General features: G+C 48.4%; 2 protein-coding genes across 6 annotated transcripts; both read right to left on the bottom strand.

The window, feature by feature from the left end:
• Positions 1-850: 850 nt before the first annotated feature.
• On the bottom strand, positions 851-13,931 carry wdr35 (WD repeat domain 35). Of its 4 annotated transcripts, XM_018734476.2 has the most exons (29): positions 13,854-13,931; positions 13,690-13,748; positions 13,205-13,322; positions 12,338-12,409; positions 12,152-12,244; positions 11,932-12,060; positions 11,693-11,826; positions 11,417-11,582; positions 11,165-11,310; positions 10,869-10,994; positions 9,609-9,794; positions 9,349-9,381; positions 8,692-8,752; positions 7,870-8,014; positions 7,428-7,497; positions 7,088-7,141; positions 6,889-6,998; positions 6,453-6,669; positions 6,151-6,231; positions 5,770-5,906; positions 4,306-4,509; positions 4,059-4,205; positions 3,734-3,866; positions 3,528-3,638; positions 2,677-2,841; positions 2,294-2,434; positions 1,951-2,104; positions 1,475-1,715; positions 950-1,100 (listed from the first exon to the last, which is right to left on the bottom strand). In XM_018734476.2, the coding sequence occupies exons 2-29, from the start codon at positions 13,711-13,713 to the stop codon at positions 950-952; spliced, it is 3,549 nt and encodes a 1,182-aa protein (XP_018589992.2). In that variant the 5' UTR covers positions 13,714-13,748; positions 13,854-13,931. The 4 variants fall into 4 exon arrangements, with proteins under 4 accessions (XP_018589983.2, XP_018589992.2, XP_018590000.2 ...); XM_018734467.2 differs by having other exon boundaries at positions 851-1,100; positions 13,690-13,927; XM_018734484.2 differs by lacking the exon at positions 9,349-9,381 and having other exon boundaries at positions 13,690-13,927.
• Positions 13,932-14,151: 220 nt separating this feature from the next.
• Positions 14,152-22,865, bottom strand: matn3b (matrilin 3b). Of its 2 annotated transcripts, none has more exons than XM_029258726.1 (9): positions 22,290-22,865; positions 19,390-19,962; positions 19,092-19,211; positions 17,731-17,850; positions 17,227-17,346; positions 16,432-16,605; positions 15,379-15,498; positions 14,917-15,018; positions 14,152-14,739 (listed from the first exon to the last, which is right to left on the bottom strand). In XM_029258726.1, exons 1-9 carry the CDS (start codon positions 22,489-22,491, stop codon positions 14,684-14,686), a joined length of 1,587 nt encoding a protein of 528 aa, XP_029114559.1. In that variant the 5' UTR covers positions 22,492-22,865; the 3' UTR covers positions 14,152-14,683. The 2 variants fall into 2 exon arrangements, with proteins under 2 accessions (XP_029114559.1, XP_029114560.1); XM_029258727.1 differs by having other exon boundaries at positions 16,432-16,551.
• Positions 22,866-23,245: the final 380 nt, after the last annotated feature.

The raw sequence follows: 23,245 nt of genomic DNA, 5'->3' as shown, positions 1-23,245 counted from the left end.
GGATGCTTTACAGCAGTTTTCTCTCAGTTTAAAGTAAGGCTTACCTTCATGTCATTTTCATTAAGAAATTCTGAATATGAATGCATACATTTGTATGCAGCATGAGACAGGCAGAATTTTCTCTGTGTATTCATGGAGAAGTTGGACTTTCACACTTGGGACATATTTTATACTAGATGCTATACAGTAGACTGCTGAGTAAGGCATGAGGTATATCATTTTAACTGAAAAATTATGAATGTGAAATTATGAATGTTTATGCATTGTTACACATTTAGAAGCTGATTCTGAGTATTTCTACAAAAATTGGTGTATTTCTACCTTTGATAATTTTCACTGGATGCTGTACAGTAGACTGCTGAGTTAAAGGTAAGGCTATATACAATACAGTCATGTCATTTTAGCTGAAAAATTAAAAACATGAAATTGTTTTATATTGAGAAACATATTTCCATATTAGGGCAATTTCTCATTGTATTAATATCACCATCTATGTATTTGATAAGAGGAATTGTTTTTTGCCAGCTGAAATTGTTAGATGAATATTTGGAAAGATGCTGTGTTGGGAAATCCTTAAGTTATTGTACCTTATCACTCATCTTACAGCACAAAGTTTATAAGCTACACGTGTAGCAGTGACTTGAATGTGGAAATATCGAGAATTCCCTGCTTCACTCGGTGTAATGAAAACAATTCTGTGTTGCAGGGTAGTGAACACTAGATGGTAGACTAGCACAGCAAGTGGTTGCAATTGAATCACCCATCTCTATCTCCAGTCTTGAGTTTCCATACATTAAAAAAAAAAAAAAAAAAAAATCGCAAACTAAAGAAACAGAGTCATGGTGTCAGAGTTTTCATTGTATTGTTTTCTTCTGTCTACAAACTCATGCATGATTTATTTACATGTAGTGTGACTGATGAATGGGGGATGCGCCAACGTGGTGCACAGCTACGCCACAGCACTGTGGCACAGGGGGCAGAAGCGGTGGTTGCAGATCTCCTGCTCCAAGGCACAGTGCTTGCACACACTGCACATCCAAAACTGGTACTCGGTGATGGGTCGACCCGTCACGATGCAGGTGGGCAGCTTCCCCTCGCTCCTGAGGACAAGGAGTTTGTTAGGCAAAATAAGCAGAGAACACTTGTACAACCTTTAAAATGTAACGGCGGCACAGAAGTAGCGAGCAGAGCCAAACAATCAGTGGAAAGTAAACACCTCCAGTTATGTGCAAGCAAAATGATATGGCTGCAAGGAATGGTGCCGTAAAAGTCACGAAAATGGCAGCTTTCATGCCACTATATGTACTGAAAATACAGCGATCTTGCCAACTTTGTCAAGGTGGTGGTCTGCTAGTACGTACAGCTCTGGTATTCCAGTTACAGGAGAGGAGTGCGTTTGTTTGTCTGCTGAACTGATCAAATCATAACTCCCTGATTTCCGATTCCTGACCGACAGGAATAGCCTGTGTCCTACCCCTCAGGGATGCTGTCCAGCTCAGACTTCCTGTTGTCCTTTGGGCTGTATTTGGTGAAGATCTGCAGAGCCAGGTCCTCATAAGGTTGCCGCTGCTCAGCGCTTAGACTCTCCAGGGACTCCAACTTGATGAAGGCCCGTGAGCAGGTGCCGAAGGCCCGGTTAGCGGAGGAGCAGATGGCCAGCAGCGAGTAGATCTCCACAGCTGGGATAATGTCTTCGTAGTCACGTAGATAAAGAGCTGTCACATTTAACAGGATCTTAAGGTCAAATTCTGCTTTTTCTTTTTCTGCATGATGCAACTCAACTTTTTTTTTAAACTAAGAATTTGAAAAAATGTGAATGTCTGATGTTGACGGCAAGCACTGCCTTGTTCTGAGATCTCAGAGCTCATGTGCTCTATATTCATCACGTTTTGAGTTCAGACCACGTGGCAACTGGAGAGTGAGGCTGAGTGAAGCGCCTGACCAGGTTACCTGTCCTCATGGCATTATCCACATAACCAGCGTACAGCTGCCTCTGTGCCAGCAGGAAGAAGTGGTAAGCCTCAGCACCACGCCAGGCACCATCCACGATCCGCACATCAGAAGACGCATCCTCCTCAAGCAGGCCGGCCAGAGCGGACATCGCCTGGATGGGATGGGGGGGTGGGGCATTTCTCTCAGGAATAAATTCATGTCATTCATGCACAAGCTCTTCTGGTGAACAGTGTCATTTAAATTCACAAGTGGAGGAACAGCACATTCTCATTTACACATCAGATTCCTCTAATTTTTTGGTTTTGTTTTTGTTTCACAGTGGTCCATGTCATCAACACACCTCTGATTTCTTGCCCTTGGCTTTGTTCTGTTGGGATGTCTTCATCTGGCTGTGGTAGTTCTCCACCAGCAGGGCTGCCAGCACATACAGCTTCTTCACCCTCAGGGGTTTGGTCCTCTTCTTGGCCTCCTCATCAGCAATCTGTCATCCATCACATTTCTACATTGTGAAAGACTTATAAAACTATGAGGTTACGCTTACTCTAAAGTCTCTCTCTGGTACAATGGCCAGACAACTTTGCAAGACACTAAACTGCATCAGCCCATGTCTGCCTGCTTGTGTAAGGGGAAAAACAAAATGTTAGCAGAATGGTGAAGGATGTTGGTCTCCCCCCACCGTGTTTGCTGTATTGACGTCTCAGGCAGTACAGGCTGATACACCACCTTGAACATGAGCTTAGCAGCATCCAGGAAATGATGCGCCTTCCTGTACAGCTCCACAGTTTCAAGGATCTTGTTCTTCTCCAGCAGATGGGAGGCATACTTGGCCAGAAGAGGCCCGATCTCCTTCATGTTGTGATTTTTGGCCAGTTCGACTGCCTTATTCCACTGTGAAGGACAAAGATTAAAAGAAATTATAAATAAAACAGATGCAGCTGGTTTTTTTTTTTTTTTTTTTTTTTAAATGGTAACCACGATGTCAGGTACATGAGTATGGTTTACAGTTTGTACTGTGCTGACGGAAGAAGAGGAGCAGATTTACTGTGAACCCAACATGGAACAATGATTTAATGGTGTTCCACAGATGGCATCTTTAACTGGTACATTTTACCATATAAGCGGAGAAAGGCTACAACACCGCCAGCAGAAAAGTGGCATGGTCAACACACTAATAAACATGTAAGGTGACACGGGGGTTGGTTTTCTTCCCGACACCCTACTATCAGTGCATATCTCTCTGGAAACCACAGCAACGAGAAGGAAGGGAACACGTCCTTCAATGTCTAGCCAGATGCTTTGGACCAGAATACAAACACAAAACAACAGTGTAACTGTTTTCAATAAGCAGGACCGGCAAAAGGTGACACTCCCCTGGCGAGTCTGCAGCTCAAACTCGTAAAACTATTTGAAATATGCAAACTGTGTAAGTACTTGAAGGGACCAAATGGCTTTTATACCTGTTACCATGAGTCATTGTATTGCTCACTAACAAACATGCATCTGTTAGAAGACCACACTCATAACTGTATTTCTTGCAGGAAACTCTGGGCTTCGACCGGTTTGCAGGACATCACCTGGTTTAGATGAACACAGGCATCAACTGCGGCCTTGGGCTGGTTGCATTTCAGGTAGGCATTCACAGCCTGGTCACACATGCCCACAGTGACGAACATCTGACCGATCTCCTGCGTGTGGTTCAGAGAGCCAGAGACACTCCATCAGAAACACAAATATGAACATGAGGTGAGACAACCGGCAGCCTGGGAGGCAACCGACTCACCGGGAGCAGTCTGTGGTTCTCCGGGAGGGAGTTAGCCAGCCGTTCCAAGCCCTCATAGTCCTCCAGCATGTAGTAGCACTCAGCCAGGCGCTCCTGGTTGCGACCCTGGAGGTAGTACTGCACCGCATTCAGCCTGGAGAACAGGGGTTCCCTCAAAACGTTCCTTCTAACTACAACTACTGGTCCAGACACCCCCTAATAGGGCTCCGACTTGCCGTACTTCACGAGTGTAAACCAAGGCCGTTCAAATCAAACCCAGAATGTACCGATACATACAAATATATTACAGCCAATTTCTGCAGACACAAAGCAGGGAGTTAAGTACCACTTCTGCCGGTCGGCGAAATAGTCCCCGATAGCGTTGTAGGCCTGTTCCTGCAGCGCGTCATCACTGTCCCCGGAGCCGGACTTCAGCAGCTGCAACACCCGGAACCAGTCGCCCAGTTTGATCCTGAGGCTGATGGCCAGGTCCCTGAGGGCATAACGCAGTTGAAGTGAAGAAACAAAGGATCTCGTGCTTTTGGGCACAGTACACGCAGGTTGCCAGGGATATGGGCTCTGTGACCGCTCACCTGCGGTCCATGTCCAGATACATGCGCTCGGCCTCCTCGAACCTGCCAAAGTAGGCTGCCACCTCGGCTTGCTTCATGGACTCGCTCTGCAGATTACCCAGCCGCTTGACAAACTCGATGCCCTGGTAGTCACGGCACCGCACAAAAGACTGCTCCGCCATGGTCAGGTCCAGCTTCTGGAGCGCTGCCTCAGCCAGCAGGCGCCTGCAGCACGGGGTTGTCGTGGGAAAAGGTGTCTTAGCTTAAAATGGGCAAATAATTAGATGCACAGCTGTGCAACTTGGTTAAAATGTAAAATTCCACAGCAGGGAAACACCGAAAGGCAGCAGACGGAAACACAGAGCTCTGGGTGCCCCAAACACCACACATCACATCCTGAGTGCTTGTCTTTCAAAGCAGCAGGATGCCGCTGCTGCCGTTCTGACACCGCCACGCAAACTACCGCTTTGGCGTCACATCTCAGCATCTTCACCACCATCATCAGCATCACAGCTTTAGAGTGACACTCAAAGTCCGGGACAATGAGTGCACACTCTCCGCCATGCTTCTCTACATACTAAAGAGGTTTTCAAAATCCATGGAAATGTAGCTGCCTGCACAGCCGTCAGGCAGGACATTGTGCAAGCAGACCTCACAAGTATGGATCACTGCCGTTGTCTCTCCCTTGAAGACAGTGGAGGGGCCACAGGGGCCAACCTCTGGCACTTCCCACAGTCCCAAATTCCAATGTATGCTGTGAGAACTGACACGGGCAGACCAATCCGCACCACGTCGGGTGGGGTATGGACTCACAGCCATCGCTGCAGCACATCCAAAACAAGTTCGTAAATCGCCCGCTCTGTCAGCTGGGCATGGAGATCTCAGATCATCCTAGGATCTTCAACAGAATAGGAACAGTAGAAATTGTGCCTTTTCTGTCTTTCATTACTTGGATAAATCTGGTCATGAAGAACCTCTAATTTTTAAACTAACATCTTATTCCCATCCTTCTGTAGACCTCATATCTATATTAGATTCACCCAACAAAGAAGAGCAAGGTCCTTAATCTCTGGTGTTTCAAGGCAGTCTGCTATGATAGAAATAGCCTTTATATGATCTCTGACTATCATGTTGCTTTGTCTTTTAGGAGAGCTGCCATTAAAAAAAAGACCTCACCAGTATAAGGTTGTGGGGATCATCAGCTCTGGCCCCCATTGCTAGAACCTTCAGTAAGAACCATTCCCTCAGGTCAGGATGTAAGACCTGCAGCATTAATGATCCTCAATGTTGGCTCTGTTCTGTTTAGTATCAGTACAGTAGGGCTCAGGGCCCAATGACCAAAGCCTTTGTACCACCATCACCTTACCAGGCTGCATTTTTATAGCAAAGAGGCCCTTGTGTGGCAAACTGTCAGGCACCGGAAGATGAAACCTTGAGAGGAAAATCCAACATCCACACTGAGTGGGTCTCCAAGGCTGTAATTACCAGAGTCTTGGGTGGGGGTTGTCCTCGATGAACTGAGAGGCATCCTCAATTCCCACCTTCTCGATTAGCGCCCGACTGTCTCTCAGCGAACGGATCTCAAAGTTGATCAAGTAGTCCTTATTGGGCCTCTCAGGGTCCTCCCGGGGGTCAGGACAAGAATGTAGTCACACAGCATGTCTGCATCTCACACTATTTTCACTTAAAAGCCACATCATGGACCCAACAAAGCAAACCGAATAACTACTTTATATGATCGGCACTGCAGGCAGCAGTTGTTGCTATTTGATGGAAATCTCTAAAGTCACAGTGTAACAGCACTACCTTCAATAGAACAACTTGGAGCGATAGCAATATCATCTAGTACATCCGTTTCAAATTTACCTTTAAAATTTCATCCAGCAAGACAGACTTTATTTCCAGGTCTTCAAAATTGCATATATAACCAGATGTCTGGATAGGTTCCTGTGGAGGTCATACACACAGAATTAAAGGAAAGTTTTATTTTCTGAACATTCAGAAGAAATCCAAACAAGCAGCGCTGAACATCTGCAGCACTGGTGGAATTAATTCCCGATCAAGGCAACTGAGTGAGCGATCATGAACGGTCAGGAATGATCATGGCCGGAAACGTGGAGGGCTACCAATGAAAACAACATCTCTTTGGAACAAGATCTTAGCCTCACCTCCGGATCCAGGTTCCTGAAGACGTACATCCTGGTCTTCTCCATCATGGCAAACAGGTCTGGGTTATCATTGGCCCACTTCATGTCCCACACATCCTTGCGCTCAAACTTCTGCGGATCCCCGCCAGCCTGCACCCCTCCAGAGTCGTCCCCACTTCCCCGCGGCTCCAAGTCGAAGAAGGTCAGGACCCCTGCGATGTCGATGATGGCCAGCCGGCTATGGGGTGACACGTAAAGGCTTCAGTAGCACTGCGCCTCAAGGTCAGCGTTTATTCAGATTGTAATTGACAGATATGACAGGTGCTGCTCATAGTCTGGTTGGTCTATATTCATAATCAAACAACATGAAACTGCCACATAACTTCATGAAAACTAAGATTAAAGAGCTGCCAAAAGAGGATGATGAGCAAAGAGAGCACTGGTAAGCACTGGTCACCTGGAGTTGCAGTTGAGGGTGATCTGGTAAGGCCTGTGATTCAAGGAGTACTTCTGTACCAGGCCCACGGTGGGTAGGCTGTACCGGTGGATGGTGCCCGAGTCTCGGCCCTGGTGGCACATGGTCACCATCACTTCGGAACAAAGGAGACAAACCGAAACAGTGTACGCAAAGCAAACGTGCTGCGGTAAACACGTACTACAACAAGGGTCTTGTCTGTTGCAGTGATGCAGCAAATGGGGTCTCTGGTTGCCTAAGGAAAAAAAAAAAAAGAAAAAACTGGATGAACTACACAAGAACCGTCAAGCCGGAATAGTAACATTTGTCCAAATAAAGGACTGTCTTCATCTGATCTCCGAGTTAGAGGTAAACTGATTTCTGCTCATCTCTCCCCACCGTCAAGGAAACGACATTCAGCTGTGGACCAAAGAGCATCTGGCGCACGGTGACTCACAAAACCATTCTAAACAAACAGCGGACTTAGGACAGACACTCTCCCACCTGTAACGTGTCGGCTTGTTGAAAGAGGGCAGACTCACAGTGAACGCTTTCGCAAAGTCCAGCGCGCCGTCGCCCGTCCCGGAAGGGTTGTCATCAATGTGATAAACCCTGGGACGGAAAGAAGATGGAGAGCGGAAGGTTTACTGTGATCCAAGTGGGACGCAGAAAAGTAAACTCAGCAGGACACCAAGTCCAGGTGCCAGGAAGGACCAGCATGGCCAGAAGAGACACATGGATGGAAGGAAGCCACATGTTTTAGTGGCTTAGCAAAGAGCAATGGCAACTTCTCCTTCATGCTGATAAATGGACATTAAAGAAGGCACAAGTTTTTGAGCTACATGTTTGAAGTGGCCGTTTTCTCATCTGTAAGGAACACTTCCAGTCGCAAAGCAGAGCAGCTGGGGCACAGGTTTAGCTCCTGATCCCTTCCTCTAGGGCAATGAAGGTGGCCCACTGCAGTGCCCTCACACTGCTTCTCACCTCTCCCTGCCCTCCTTCCTGGTCCTAGCCACCTGGTTTATCTCCAGGGCGGTGAGCTTCTTTGCCACACGGTACTGCCAAGTGTAGAAGGCATCTTTGGAGGCCGCGATGACGTGGGTTTTGGTCATCGTGACAAACAACGGGTCTGCAAGGCACAACCAACAGCACATCCACTACAAGGAGTACAAAAGGTCAATTTTTAACTCTTGTCCACACTGGCCACAATATCTTTGCAGGTGGATATTCTGCACATTTACCCAGCGCAATACACACAACTGATCTACTGTGTAAACGTGCAGTGCAACCAGTCCCACAAAAGCATTTGCCACAAAGTGACCAGGGTTCTCAACAACCCAACAGTACAGGTTACTGCCCATAGTGAAGCCCACTATGAGCCACTGACACCACCACCTCAGGGGTGTCTCCAGCAGAGGAGGAAGAATTTCACAGCATGCCTACAAAACCAGAAGTTTCCCCGCGTGTGTGTGTGCACGCCACGGAGCCCATGAAAGGTCTGACTGTGGCAGCCTGAGTCCAACGAGACGACAACAACTCTTTGAAACCCAGAGTGTACACAGGGCTGCCCTTGGCAGAGTCCTTATTCCAGCCATGATGGAGAAGGGTTGATGTTCACAGGGTTCAAGGGGTCCACATGGGAGATGTTATTTAAGGTTTCGGTTCAACCTTCTGCCATTGGGAGAAGTTTCAGAAAGAGGTATAAACGATTAAAGACGTATTTTCAGAGAGTACTAAATGGCAGCATGCCTCAAGTTTAAACCTGCACAGCTTGTCCTGACGTGGATTATTTCTGCCATTACTCACCAGTGTCAATGTATTTGGAGTCCAGAGGAGTCCCAATGGAGTTGCAGAGCACCAAGACATACTGCAAAAGAAGACAGAGTGTGGTAGGAACGTGCTATAGACACAATACACTGTAAAACAAGACACACGGTGTGGTAGAAACTTGACAGAATGTCTGTGAAAAGGTACAAGCGTGGTCCTCTACATGGACCCAGGGGTGCTGCACATTAACACATCACATGCCACAGTCATGAGACTCGAACATTACGCCGTCCACATCAACGTCACACTGAATTCTGGTTCTCCGCTCAGTCCCTGTGATTGTGTATCTCATGCTCCACGCCTCCAACCAGTAGAGTCTCACACTGAGACGAGGTTCAGGACCCACCACACTGACCAACAGCTGGCAAACCGCATCCTGGGGAGCCTGACTGCCCTCTGGTTTCTGCTGCTTCGTTTAGGTTCTCAATAACCTCATTGATAAGAAAGAGTTTGCTGGGCGTGTGCAGCTCACAGTTTCAGACATTTAGGTCCTTTTTAATGGTGATCTGGAGAAACGTCAGACCTCCAGGAACAAGGCTGCCTTCCTGCACTTGTCAAACACGGTAACGCATGGAATGAGACAGAACAACGCGAGCCACGACACGGACGGCACACGTTTCCCAAACAATGCAGTACCGTGGCGTTGGAAGACTCCAGCTCCACATCGTCCTAGTCAGAGTTGGTTCGGCAGAGAAAGGTAGAAAAGAGGAGGTGTTGACAACAACCAGGAAAAATACAACCGGGATGGAGCACAATTTGTGTAAAACATAAGAAGGAGCGATTGGAAGGATTGTTATTTAACAAGTTAACTGTTACTTCTTCTGTCCAAGCTGTGTCTCAAAAAGAGCCGGAACCCAGAAAGTCTGTTTGAGGCCCCCACTGAGCAGCGGTCAGACCTGTGGGTGGGAATCGTCCGCTTTGGTGGCCAGGATGCAGAAGTCTCCGCAGGTGGTGATGGACAACAGGCTTTTGACGTACTTGACGTACTTCTCGTTGTTCTTGGTGTCCCAGAAGACGACGCAGTACTCGAGGCGATCGGGCCGAGTGTAGGCGTACACCACCGTGTTGGAGCAGTATCCCCACTGCAGGCACGAGAGAGAGGAGGCATGAGGAGGAGGAGAAGGAGGGCATCAACCTCACGCAGGACCCTAACCCACAGCCGTCCGTGAAAAGGCCTCTTTTATCCCGATGAGTATTAGGGGTTAACCTCATCCTAACCCTAAACTTTTACTGTGTACTAGAGGGGTGGAAAAAGGCTCGACGCTCCAATGTGTCTAAATGGCCCGTAACAGGTCATGTGATGATCCTGGTCCAGCTTATTGGTTTTGACGTGATCTCCTACTGTATGCGTGGTCTTACAAAGGATTGTGGCCCCAGTGAAAATGCTGAAAAGTCTGCTCACAAGATGACGAACAGCGCGACGTTCGTCCTGTGAATGACCTGGAAACCCGTGTGTCCCGGGAGCAGGCAGTGGACATACGTGGCGTCGCTCACTGGAAGGCCAGCGAAGGAACATCACACATCCAGGACCCCAAGGACTCGAACTGCAGCCACTGGTTCTCAGACCCCGTCTTTTCTTTTCCTCTCCTCCGCTCTCAGGTGGCAGACTGCCTTCTATATTTATTGGGACTTTGTATGTGATCTGTGTTACTTTGTGAAAAGTGCTTAAATAAAAATATATTCCATTGATTTGCTTATTGTGCTCGGTTGGTTTTACGTTGTAGCAACACATTACCTCATCCTAGACTGTAATCATAATGTCAATAATAATAATAATAATAATAATAATAATAATGTAAAAAATTACCAACAGTTGCATGTCCTAAGTGTCTAAATCAACAACTCAGCAGGAGTTAGACCCCATGCCGTTTTTAGACAAACTTTATTGATGAGTGTGGCAGCAGTCATAAATTTTTGGCTGCATGGGAGTAAAAATTTGCTGGATGCTGATGCTTTTACATCTGTGTGTGTGAATTTTTGCTTACTGCTCATGTAGTAACACTCAGCAATAAGGAACATAATGTCGTACTAACAAACATTAACTTGCTAGTGGGAATAAAGCTGGACTCAGATTATGACTCAAGAGAGGAGGAATTAGCTCCCCAGACACAAGCAGCCACCCCTACTAGCCCTTTCCCTTCCGTTATCCTAATTACCTTGTAGTCCGGTCGAATATTGGCAAAGTAAATGAAGGAGTCGACAGCTAGGGCTATGCGTAGTCCTCCACCCTCCCAGGAAACCGCTGCCATCTGCTTCCCAGGAACCTTGAGGGTGCGCAGATGCTGCGCAAAGAAAGGACAAGAACGAGGAAGTTGAAACTGCAAACTGCACCGCGGACCAGGCATTACGGAGGTCTGGAGAACGATGTAACCATGTGACTGACCAGAGACCGCAGCAATCATTCTTTCACCAAAGAGTAAGTGGCCAAGCTATAAACACCAGCTGCACTCACCTCCCCCACCGGGGTGTAAAACTGCACCACGTTGACGTCCTTGTCCAGGGACACGGCTTTTTGGGAGCCGGCAACTGCCAGCACACTGCCGCAGTGGTTCCACTGGATACTGGCCACGTTCATGCCAGTGTCGATCAGCACTGGGTCTGTGGTAACAAAGTGAGTGTACCGAGGAGCTCAGTCGCACGCGCGCACATACGCACACACACGCACACACACACACACACACACAGCTGTTTTACACAAACTCACTTTCATCATTCTCATAACGCATGATCTGACAGCGGCCGTTGTCGAAGCAGATGGCCAGACAGGGGCAGTCCGGCTCCACGTAGCCCTCTGTCCCCGGGTACCAGTGGATTCCGGCGATGCTCACGGCCCCCGTGACATTGACCAGACAGCTCATGGTCATCTTCACCTGCAGCGCGACATGGGTGGTGCTGAGGCCCAGCTGGAAGTATCATTATGCTTTCGCTTCCTCTCTCCTGCGTGACATGCCGAACGCTCAGGTAACGATATGTCACTTACAATGAAATTGCCCTGGTTGTCGTATATGTGGATTTCGCCACTGGCCATCCCAAACAGGAGGATCTTACTGTCGGGAGACCAGGCCACGTGTGCCAGCTGGATCCCTTTGAGTTCTTTCCCCCAGATCCGGTTACCTGTTAGAGGAGACCAGGTCACACGGCTTCCGACCAAACACGCACCCAATGTCGGTTTCCTCGTGATGAGCACATGCTGACCGCAGAAGGACCCGGCATCATTACCATCGACAGAGCCGACGATGACCGCTCCATCCTCGTACACGATGCAGATCTTCTGGCCGTCCGCATTCCAGCTCATGCTCCGCACCACTGACTTGTTGCGGTTGTTGATCATCTCCTCGTACCACGATCCTGACCACGCAGAACAGCTTTAGGACTCGAAAATCTCACAACACCATCTTCAGTGGAATGGTTATTAAAACTAGACACAGCCCTTCTTTACCTTTGTACAGCATCCACACGATGATAAGGCCATTCTGGTCACTGGTTGTCAGTTTTTGATATTGCTCGTTCCACGTGACCACCTGAACCGCACCTGTTCAACACACGGCAAACTTGTTCATGCAGGAGCAGAGAAAAATCCAAACAACACAAACAGCAGTTAGACACACAAACCGTTCCAACTTACCACTGTGGCCCTCAAGGGTCTGGTTCATTGACAGGTTACTGGGTGCTGCAAGTCCTTTCACTTTGGCATCATCTACATAAAGGGTTACAACATTTACATTTATTCGTTTAGCTGATGCTTTTCTCCAAAGTGACTCACAGTTATTTGCCCATTTAGACAGCTGGGTAATTTTACTGGAGCAATTTAAGGTAAGCGCCTTGCTCGAGGGTACTACGGCCAGAGATCGAAGCTGCAACCTTTGGACCCAAAGGCAGCGAGTCTAACCACTACGCTACCAGCCGCCCCGTACAAACGTGCAACATATTATTAACTGTCGTATTTTAGACGCTTCATCCACAAAGTGCTTTGTAAAACGGGTTAAGGCACTTACTTGCTCTACGCGATTGTGTAATAGTTGCGTAATAGTGTCTCTCTCTTACGAGTCGACGGACTGACGGCCCGTTCGGTGAGCGGGTTCGCCTTAACCCCCAACGCGGCCGCCATCAAGAAGGGGGCTGTTTAAGGATGGGACACGTGTTAGTCAAAGTCCCCAAAGCAGCTTGAAACAGGGCCTCGGTTCCTGACACGCGTCGCGCCGCCGTGGAGCCGACGGTCGCCTAAGCCGACCTCGTTCATCGAGGGTTCAGAAACGTATGGATTCAGACCTTCGCTAATTCTGCCTTTCGCAACTCGAGCGTGCTGGGAAATCCCTGCGAGATGGATTGCTAGAGGATTACGAAGGAGCACTTGCATAAGATAAGCGCTGTTCTGCTGCGGCGCCAAAGCAACGCCAATGAGCGGCGCTCCCGAGAGCAGGCGGGCAGAGGCCCCCGGGCCCGGGGACGAGGACGGGGACGAGGACGAGGACGAGGACGAGACCACCGGCACCTGTCTGCGTCTCCAGCTTGAGCACCTTGAGCAGCCCGTCGTCGCCTCCGCAAGCGATGAAGCCCTGGTCCTTGTTCCACGACACACACTTCAGCCGTATGCTGTTGGGGATGGCGATCTGGAAGGGGGTTCGACAAGAGCGGTCAGGAGGTTTGAAGCGGAGCCGTCGCCTCATCGTGGCCCAGCAACTTGGGTTCCGAAGTCAGACACGAGTTACGTTCAGCTCGAAACCAACCACCAGCCAGGCACTTAATGAATCCTCATAATTATGGTTTTTAAATCGCCGGAAAGCCAGTCTCCCCAGGGGGGGGGGGTTGGGGGGGGAGGTATACGCAGCTGCTCCAAACAAAGCCTTGAAAGACGAAGCGAAATAAACACAGCGGGTAAAGAAGTTCACGGCCTCGGTAACTGATTGTCCAGCTCGGATCAACTGTGTGTGTACAGTCCCTCAGTCGTGCTTTTTTCTTTTTTACTTCAAAACTTACCTTCTTACTGAGGTAAATAAACATGATCGTTCGCTCGTCCAAATCGCTTGTAAATAAACCTGCAGAGTAAAACACACGCTTGCACGCGGACTTTGTTTCGAACTATTCTTTAAAATACGTTCATTCAAAGTCATGTCGCATTATACAGACGCGTGTTTACATACAACTGAATCCGTTCTTATTTCATCCCGAGAAAACAGCTCTCGGCTCGCGGGAGCATTCCTTGGTGTCTTGGTAACCGCACACCGGAAGCGGATGTCTGAGAACTTCCTGTTGCGTTCACACTTGGACTTTGTAGTTTTTTTTTTTTTCTTCAGACAGTAGTTTAAATTTTAGTTTAGCCGTATTTTCAGAGAGCTGTGAGGCACCACCGTTGTCCACATACCTGTACAGGTGCACGCAGGTGTGATTTGTTATAAAAACTCACGTTGCTGCAAAAAAAGGACACATTTATTTCCCACAAATGATTTATTGTTGCATATACAATTTACAGGTATCCGGAATGCAATTTTAATTCATGTACACATGTAGAGTAACAGTTTCCGTTATTCTCGTTTAAATTAATCTCAAGTCTTTAAAAGTTACATTAGAGCACTATTATTCATAAAAAATAATAAAATACAAAGGGGATAAGCTGTCATGAAAGGAGGCACAATAAAATTCATTAGAGAAACCCAAAAACCTCTGTCGGACGGTCAAGTACGCAATCGGTAGCACACTACACTAACACACAATAAGTGTGTGGGTGCTGTCATCACGTTACGTGAAGGGTGTGATGAGTAGCACCGGTGGACCGGACAGATGCTCGGCTGGACAGCAGGACACGGCTGGGTGAGTCCCAATGGCTGCCTGGGGCGGCAACTGAAGTACATGAGAGTGATGACGGGATCCATCAGACAAGAAAGCGCCGGAACGGGACGTTGGGGGGGCAGACACCTTTGCGGGAATCTGAACTGCGGTACCGAGCTCACTCGGTGCAGCTGGGTCTCCTCCGCTAGAAGCGACGAGGTACGGCCTCAAACTGCTGAAGTCTCCTGGTGACCTCATCTAGTGAACAGGGACGGTCAAGGATACAAACACCTGTCTACAATGTCACAGATTCCACGTCAAGATTCAGTCTGTGGCACCTCGACACCTTTTCCATCACAACCTTGGTGACAGGAGTGAGCAGGAGTGTGTCGCTGCTGTGAGGGAAAAAGGTTCGCGTGGCAGTCGTCTAAAGGATATGTTTGTTGGCGAGCTCTCGGAGGGTGACCTGTGTCCTCCTCTGGAAGGCCATCTGGGCCTCGCACTTGCAGGGGTCCTCCACGATGACGGCCCTCACCTCCTCTGCAAGAACATTCCCATCAGCCCAGGGAGTCTCCTACATTCCAAAATTCACCTCATTTTCGCTGTACCCGCTTCCATGTTGTTGCCACCGCACCATGACAACAGCTCACAGATCCGGTACTTCTGCTCATCACTTGTGAGCAACACTTTGTCTGTTCACACTCATCTTCGGAGGAAATTAGTAGACCGAGGGACAGTGGAAAGCCCTGCTGCATAGTTGGTGTAGACAACATGCACATCTGCAGGGTTCATCCGCAATCTCAGCTCATGCACTTCAGTCCTGTTTCCTGTCCACCACATAAACCCAAGAAAACCACCAATCTACCACTGGTGGACATGGTAGATCCACAGGATTCTTACGTGAACATGTTTTCCTGTCCTCATTCAAGACATAACCCTCCCGACACCTGCAGTACTGCGACCCGTAGCCGTCAACGCAAATGTGCTCGCAGTCGTGTCCGAAGGCGCAGCCGTCCACACCTGGTTCCACGATGGAAGGATTAGTAGTTTCATGCATCACAGAGAGGAGAGAAACTGTGATTTACTGTGTCTGAATTGGGGAATCACTGTCAGTTCACAAGACTGATTAAGGTCTAAATTGTAGTGTGCAAGCTACTCAGCCTTATGTCCTCAGGGTAAAGCACACATGAGAAGCCCATTTAAGGACAAACATTCAATACACAGTAATGCTCTACTTCCCTGGTTTAACGAGCATTCGTTTTACAAAAATTCATACTTAAGACCATATGTAATTTTTAGCCTAAATTTCATATAAAGAGCAATCGAATCAAATGAGAAGACTTTACAAGATCAGACATTTCAACTGGAATTAAATTACAAGACGTGCTGATATCAAGCATCACACAAGGTGAGCAGCCTCTCCTCAAATACATGGGGTGGCTTCCCGTGTTCAGGAAAAAGGCAAAGGAAAGCCTTACTTATCGGTTTCAAACTTTAGGAGGATTTGGTTTGACTGAGACTTTTTTCAGTGTTTAAAAGAATTTTAACAGGTTTAGTGAAAACTTACCTTTTCTTTCTCATTTATTTTTTTCTGTTAGAGTATATGGCAATGAAGAGTTTATGAGAATTCACCTTACAAGTACAATTTCAGGAATGAATTACACTTGTTATGCAAGGGAAGCCTGTAAAGCTGCAGTTGAAGAACTGCATAATTGGATTTTCTGCTTCATGTAAAGGAACAATACGTCAGTTTTAATTTCGGTTACGCTTTCAGGCATTTCACATTACTTGACACACCCCTGCTGCATAACCGATGCACACAACATGCACATCTGTAGGGTTTATCCGCAATCTCAGCTCATGCACTTCAGTCCTGTTTCCTGTCCACCACACGAACCCAAGAAAACCGCCAATCTACCACTGGTGGACATGGTAGATCCACAGGTCTCTTACGTGAACATGTTTTCTTGTCCTCATTCAAGACATAACCCTCCCGACACCTGCAGTACTGCGACCTGTAGCTGTCAACGCAAATGTGCTCGCAGTCGTGTCCGAAGGCGCAGCCGTCCACACCTGGTTCCACGATGGAGGGTTTAGTAGTTTCATGCATCACAGACAGGACAGGAACTGTGATTTGTTATTGAAAAAAGAAACAGAATTGCTTCAGATGGATCAATTATGGTCCATAGTTGCATGGTTGCGTGAAAAGGTTTTCCTTGTTTTTTTTTGCTAATGTATCTGTCAGACTCAAAACCCAGAGCAAAGGTTTTAGTGCAATATATAAATGTATATCAATAGCTAATAGCTGTATAGTTCTTGTTATTAAATAACGTGTTTGTCATCATTCTGTCTGCAAGCTATTCAGCCTTACATCTACATTGTGATGTAAATACATGGCACCTTTAGGGGCTGCAATTCACTGCATACTAATTTGCTATAAATTAGGTCCCTATTTTAATCATATCAGTCACTAAAAGAAAGAACATCAAAGTAGATCACAGGGGAAAAAACTGGATTTTGTGCTGTGTGAAGGAACAATAATTCAATTTTAATTTAATTTATGACCACGGATATTTCAGGTTAGTCAGAAAACCCTGCTGCATAGTTGGTGTGGACAACATGCACAACTGCAGGGTTTATCCGCAATCTCAGCTCATGCACTTCAGTCCTGTTTCCTGTCCACCACATAAACCCAAGAAAACCACCAATCTACCACTGGTGGACATGGTAGATCCACAGGATTCTTACGTGAACATGTTTTCCTGTCCTCATTCAAGACATAACCCTCCCGACACTTGCAGTACTGCGACCCGTAGCCGTCAACGCAAATGTGCTCGCAGTCGTGTCCGAAGGCGCAGCCGTCCACACCTGGTTCCACGATGGAGGGATTAGTAGTTTCATGCATCACAGAGAGGAGAGTAACTGTGATTTACGCCTTTGTGAAGAATTAACATCAGGAGAATCTCAACATTATGCTCACAAAGGCCCATCACAAGCTCAGAATTCCCAAAATGAGATAACTGATGGAAACAGCTCCACTTTTTCACTTACAATGGAATGGCGACCAATCATTCTAGAGGGACTTTCCAGAATGTTCTGTCAAAGCAGGAAATCTGGCTGCATGTTTGCTGGGCACAACATGCTCAGTAGCAAGATTTCTGCCATCTCTCCCTCCCCAACCAAGACCCCCCACACAGCCCAGGAAAACAGCCAATCTCCCACCGGAGGCCGTGGCAGATTCGGAGCTCTTACGGGAACACCTTGTCCTGTCCTCACTGAGGACGTACCCCTCCCGACATGTGCAGGACTGCGAGCCGTTGCGTTCGCTACAAAGGGGTTCGCAATCTTCGCCGGGAGCACAGGTGTCGGTCCCTGGAACGAGCAGGTTTGAGGCGTCTCACTGGGAGACTCTGCTGGCGTTACGGGACATTTCGTCAAACCTTCAGTGAAGGGTTATCGGTTATTGCTGCATTTGTTTCAAGAGAAATATTCACACAGCTGTTAGATGTTTCTGCATTAAACAAGTGACAATCGAAACAAAGACAGAGTCTGTGTGAGACGCGCGTGCCTGCTTATCAACACGTACCGTTGATAAATCCCAAACACGGCCACATTGCACCAGCAGCCCACAGCGAACATCCTCAGCATAAGACAGGAATTTACATCCTTTACCAGACTGTCCATGGTGTGTCGCTGGGCTCATCTACTCGGGTACCATGCAGCGAACAGTCTCGTGTTACAGCGTGTCAGACGGCCGCCGAACGCTGTTGAGGCCTATAACGTAAAGCCGTGGCGCCAAGGCTTCGTTCCTGCGCAGCACTGGATTTCCGGAAGTTGTGCGATAAAAATAACGGTGAAAACAACTTTTCACTGAGAGAAATGGGGCTGGGGGCAAAGCACAGAAAATATGCATCGCCTACAGAAAAAGCTCACGGCAGAGCCAAAGGGAGAAGTGGACGATAGCGCAGAACCGACTTTCTGGAGGCAATGAAGCGCAAAGCAGCGAGAATGAGGCGGAAGCGGAGCAACGAGAGCTCGTTCCTGCACCACGATTGTCTCTTGTTCTTTGTGGAGCGGCGCGATGCTCGTTCGCTGCCAGCGGGCGCCGAGTCGTCACGTGGCCCCGAGTCACGCGCTTTTTCTTTCAAAGCGCTTTATAGCCGTGTTTTGTCCACCTCCACCAGCCATGCTTGAGTGGAATGGAGCGGAACAAAATTAAACGCGAAATCCAAAATGCACTCCTCCGAACTGCGCTATTCCCAAATCGCACGCGCAAAGGATACGCGTTCCGCAAATTTCTCCCTCAGTTTAAAATATTCGTCGCGTGATTACAAATCGCTTAAAACGTGCGTTACAGCCGAACTGACCGTGTGAGCAAATAAAAGTGGTTCAGCTAAACACCGAGCAGTGCGGATGCAAAGGCTTGATGTTTTGACACCTATGGAGGTATTTTGAGGTGAGTCCCAGGAGAAGAGACCCATGAAGGTGCTCAAATGGCACTGTAAGTGATAACATGGTAACATGGTAACATGGTAACACGGTAATGAGCCTTTGTCCCTCGGGCCCCACCCAAGCAGCCAGCAACCCACCCAACTCATGGCAGGAACACTTACGTGAACATGTTTTCCCGTCTTCATTCAGGGAATACCCCTCTTGGCACTTGCAGTAATAAGAGGACCGGTTGTTGACACAAATGTGGTCGCAGTCGTGTCCAAGAGAGCAGGGGTCCAGGCCTGGAGCAGCCGGGGTTCGAAGACCACATGGGCGGATTGGGTGAGCGGATCAACAATGAAGCAGTGAGCGTTAGTGGATTTTCAGACAAACTCACGTTTTTAAAGGACAGTCAGTGCAATGAAGAAGAACTACATTTATTCCTTTTTTGGTTACCTACTACGCGCACATGCATCTTACCACAGAGGGTCTCCCGGAACTTCGATGTGAGCTTCTCGATGACGCCGTACGTCTCCACGTAGAAGACGTGGTCGTCCAGCGGCTGGCTCGCCATGAGTCGTAGTGACTGCATGTCGGCTCGGTCCACCCCGATGGCGTATATCTCGACGTTGGAGCCACGGGCAGAGGCAGACACCTCCTCCACCTTGTCTTGGGGTCGCCCATCCGTCACTATGATGGCAACCTTGGAGATGTTGGTGGAGCGAGGTCGGGCACCTGACTCCTCAGCGAAGACCTTCTCCATGGCTGTCTTGATGGCCAGGCCAGTCATGGTTCCGGTGGAGAGCGGCTCGATGCGAGTCAAAGCCTGCTTGAGATCCACCTTGCTGAAGTACATCTTGAGCATGAACTCTATCTGGACCGTGCTGGCGTAGTTAACCACAGCCACACGGGTGGCTTCCTGGCCTATCTCCAGCGTGTCCACCATGTCGCTCAGAAAGATCTTGACCTTCTCAAATTCTGCAGGGCGCACGCTCCTGGAGCTGTCAATGATGAAGACCAGGTCCAAGGGGCGGCTTTTGCAGTGCGACTGTCCTAGTGGGCGACCACAGGCAAAAAAATTAATTGCAGTTAGAATCACACTTCACTGACCCCGTGACATTTGGTTAAGGCTCAGTTTCCTGCTAATCTGACAGGAGTCGGAAAGATAAGATGCATGAAAAGGCATTTTTCCCCTCTTTCATCTTCTCGCTGAAAAGGTCCACATTTGAAATCCAGCTGGTTTCATAGAGCTCCTTACAGCAGCGACCTCAAACGAGCCATAAGGTCAAAAGCTCATCCAGTGCAGTCAAAAACCAATTAAGCGAAGAGGGGTTAAGACATGAAGGGGCCCTTTGGCTCTGTCAGAGAAGCATTCGTACTGCAAATACATATTCGACCTTACGGAAAAGAAAGATCTTTTGCTCTGGAACGTTCTGCAGTTCTGGAGCACACAGTGTACAGTTGGTCTCTGGCATAAGAAGAGAACACACATAATGGGACTTGCAACGCATGCAGTGTCCACACACTGCTTCTGGAACCCATACGCTCCTCATGCTCTTTAATCCCGATGTTCACATAGTGGAGGAATGTAGGGTTAGAATGTGGAACCCAAGCGGCTTACGATAGCTTTCCCTCAGCACATGCACTGCTCTCTGACCTTGGTTTCGAAACTTAACGTAACGTCCAGCGAGACCACGTCCGGATCGCATGCGGCACCCGGTAGAGTCACGTCTTGGACGTGGCGTCCAGTGGAACCGAGTTGTGAACATAGGCAGGCTGATCAACGTTGACTCCCGCGCACTCAACATGTCCAGTGCGTCTGGATCACATGCAGTGTCCAATGGGAGCGAGTGATGAACACACACACTTTGGTCACACTTTGACCGCAGCGCCCAGGAACAGCCCGGTGAGTGTGGAACACATGCAGCGTACGGAAGCCGTGGAGAAAAATGTCACCGCCCAAAATGTGCACCAAAGGGTCCTGACCGGTGCACAGCCACGTCCACGGCTCACTGTCTCCTCCCGATTAATTATTCTTCCCTACTTTAAACGAGAGAATTAGGATTAGAAGCAAACACCGGAGATCAGACGTTACGGGAACTCCTACGTGGGGCTTCTCTTGTGTGGTTTGGTGAAGAAGACCTTCTACCTGAGTCAGCGCCCATGGAGGTGGTCGTGGTGCTTTGGCTACCGAGCTGCGGTGGGGCGGTGGTACCTGACCTGCGGTGTTGGAGCAGGAGTAGGTGTGGTCAGGGGCAATGTGACCGGCTGCGTTGGCGGAGGGGGTGCGGTCAGCCGATGGTAAACGACCGCCGGCTGGAGGTACTTGACCAGCGGCGGTGGTAGAACGGGCGCCGTGGGCCGGCGGTGTGTCAGCGGCAGCCACATCCTCGGCGGTTGGCGGTAGTAGCGATAGCCAGAAAACCTGGAGTTAGTGCCGTGTACTTTGGGCCACCAGAGGGGAGAAGCAGTAGAGTGACGTTAACCGGACCACCAGCGGAACCATGGGAAATGTGTGTGTGAATGAGAACATTCGTCTGCCCTTCGTAAATCCACGAGCGTCCCTGTACTTCACACACTTTGTTGGACTGGATGGGAAACCGTCCTTCTGCACACGGTGTCCACCTGAGACTCTGCTGTCCCTCCGATGTGACGCTGCTCATCACCACACTTTTTTTTTTTTTTTTTTTTTGAATTACAGTCCTTCTCACACTGTAGTTCTTTCAAGTTGTCAGGAATGCAGCCAATTACTTCTACACTTAAACTGTCACTATAGCAAAAGGCAAAAGGAGTTAAATCTGAAAAACTGAGATTCCACTTCATGTCTTTAACAACTGCACACGGGCCAGAATACTGTATTACTATAGTACGCGCAGCCTCTATAGATCATTTCTGGAACGTGGTGGAGCACAGAAGAAGTGTTTTACTTCGGTTCACCGTTTTCAAGCACAGTACTAATGTGGTGAAATGGACTAAGTAATCAGGTCATAATTAATGAGGGTAACTTGAACAGTACCCTGCTAATAGAGTAAACAGAGTACACAGTGGTCTGGAATGGGAGGAAAGGGAAAACAAGAAGAGAGAGAGGAGGAGCAGACTGTGTCTCCCATGGGGGTGAGGAGGGGCTCGCGGGTTTATTATTGTTTATTATTACTCAGTAATGATCATAAACATAATCATAGATAATAATCGTCATAAACATACAGGCGGCTCTTTTCTTTATGCCTTAAAAAGAGTGTTTGAGCGCACCGGTTACACGCACAGCACAGCGCAGTTCTTTCCTTTTATTATTTGCTTCATTTTAATTCTCTTTTGAGCCGCACGCGCACCGGCACGAGCCTCTCCAAAAGCCGATGGACGGAAGAACCCAGGTGCCCTACCTGGCCCGTTCACGTGGTACCCCGCGGGCTGCATCTTCTGCATCCTCTGCACGCCGTAGAGCGTGTGCGTGCTGCGCGCCCCCGCCGCCGCCGCCGCCACTCTCTGCGCCGGGTTGTGCGCGTAAAAGCGGTACGTTCCTCGCGCTTCACGCGCCACCAGGAAGAGGCAGAGGAAGAGGAGACACGTGGCTGCGGAGCTCATGGTGCTGCGGGTGCTGCGGGTCCCGCTGTCCCCTCCTGTCCTCCTGTCCAGACTCTGCGCGCTCAGTGTCCGCGAGATGGACCTTTAAAGACCCCGAGCCGAACACGTGTGCGCGCGCTGCGTGTGCGCGCGCGGGGGGGTTGGGGGGGGAGGTGTCACTCAGCATCTGATGGACTTCATTACCGCGTCAATAGGAACTTCTCCAAAGTGGGCCGCGGTAATTGAGTGGTGTAAAAATCAGAGTAACTTCAGAAGGAGCAGCGAAACGCAGCACCGAAATGTCATCATTGTTGCAACGATCGTTTCCACAAATTGAAATATAATTTTCCAACGATTGTAAAAGTGTCTGTTTTCTTGTCATCATGGATCTCACGAACTGCTCAGTAATTTCCAGTTCACAATATATATATATACTGAACACATCTACATCTATTTATTCATTTTGCAGACACTTTTCTCCAAAGCAGCTTCCAATGAACACTGAGCAGGGATCGAATCCATGTCCTCTTACACCACCCTGGTACTGAGACAGTGAATACACAAATCAAATAAATTTCTCACCGAGAGAGTTGACATTTACCTTCAACCGATACCTGTAATTTACATTTATTTAGCAGACGCTTTTCTCCAAAGCGATGTACATCTCAGAGAAAATACAATTTGTCCATTACATTAACAGAAAGAGACATAGCTTTAGATATGTGATTCTTAAGTAAACCTAGTCTGTTACTTTCCACTTGATGCACCGATGTTC

Source organism: Scleropages formosus, chromosome 15 (genome assembly GCF_900964775.1).
Source record: "Scleropages formosus chromosome 15, fSclFor1.1, whole genome shotgun sequence".
NCBI lineage: Eukaryota > Metazoa > Chordata > Actinopteri > Osteoglossiformes > Osteoglossidae > Scleropages > Scleropages formosus.
The sequence above is the reverse complement of the archived record's forward strand: the minus strand, read 5'-3'. Positions and strand labels throughout refer to the sequence as shown.

Excerpts from the sequence above, each read along its gene's own strand:
- wdr35 (XM_018734476.2), bottom strand. The coding sequence starts at position 13,713 with ATGTTTATTTACCTCAGTAAGAAG. Across the intron at positions 8,753-9,348 it reads TGGAGTCTTCCAACGCCACG|TATGTCTTGGTGCTCTGCAA; the intron begins GTACTGCATTGT and ends CTTCTTTTGCAG. Across the intron at positions 4,510-5,769 it reads AACCCCCACCCAAGACTCTG|GCGCCTGCTGGCTGAGGCAG; the intron begins GTAATTACAGCC and ends CCCGTGCTGCAG.
- matn3b (XM_029258726.1), bottom strand. The coding sequence starts at position 22,491 with ATGAGCTCCGCAGCCACGTGTCTCCTCTTCCTCTGCCTCTTCCTGGTG. Across the intron at positions 19,963-22,289 it reads GTACCACGTGAACGGGCCAG|GACAGTCGCACTGCAAAAGC; the intron begins GTAGGGCACCTG and ends GTCGCCCACTAG. Across the intron at positions 15,499-16,431 it reads GGACAAGAAAACATGTTCAC|GTGTGGACGGCTGCGCCTTC; the intron begins GTAAGAGACCTG and ends TCGTGGAACCAG.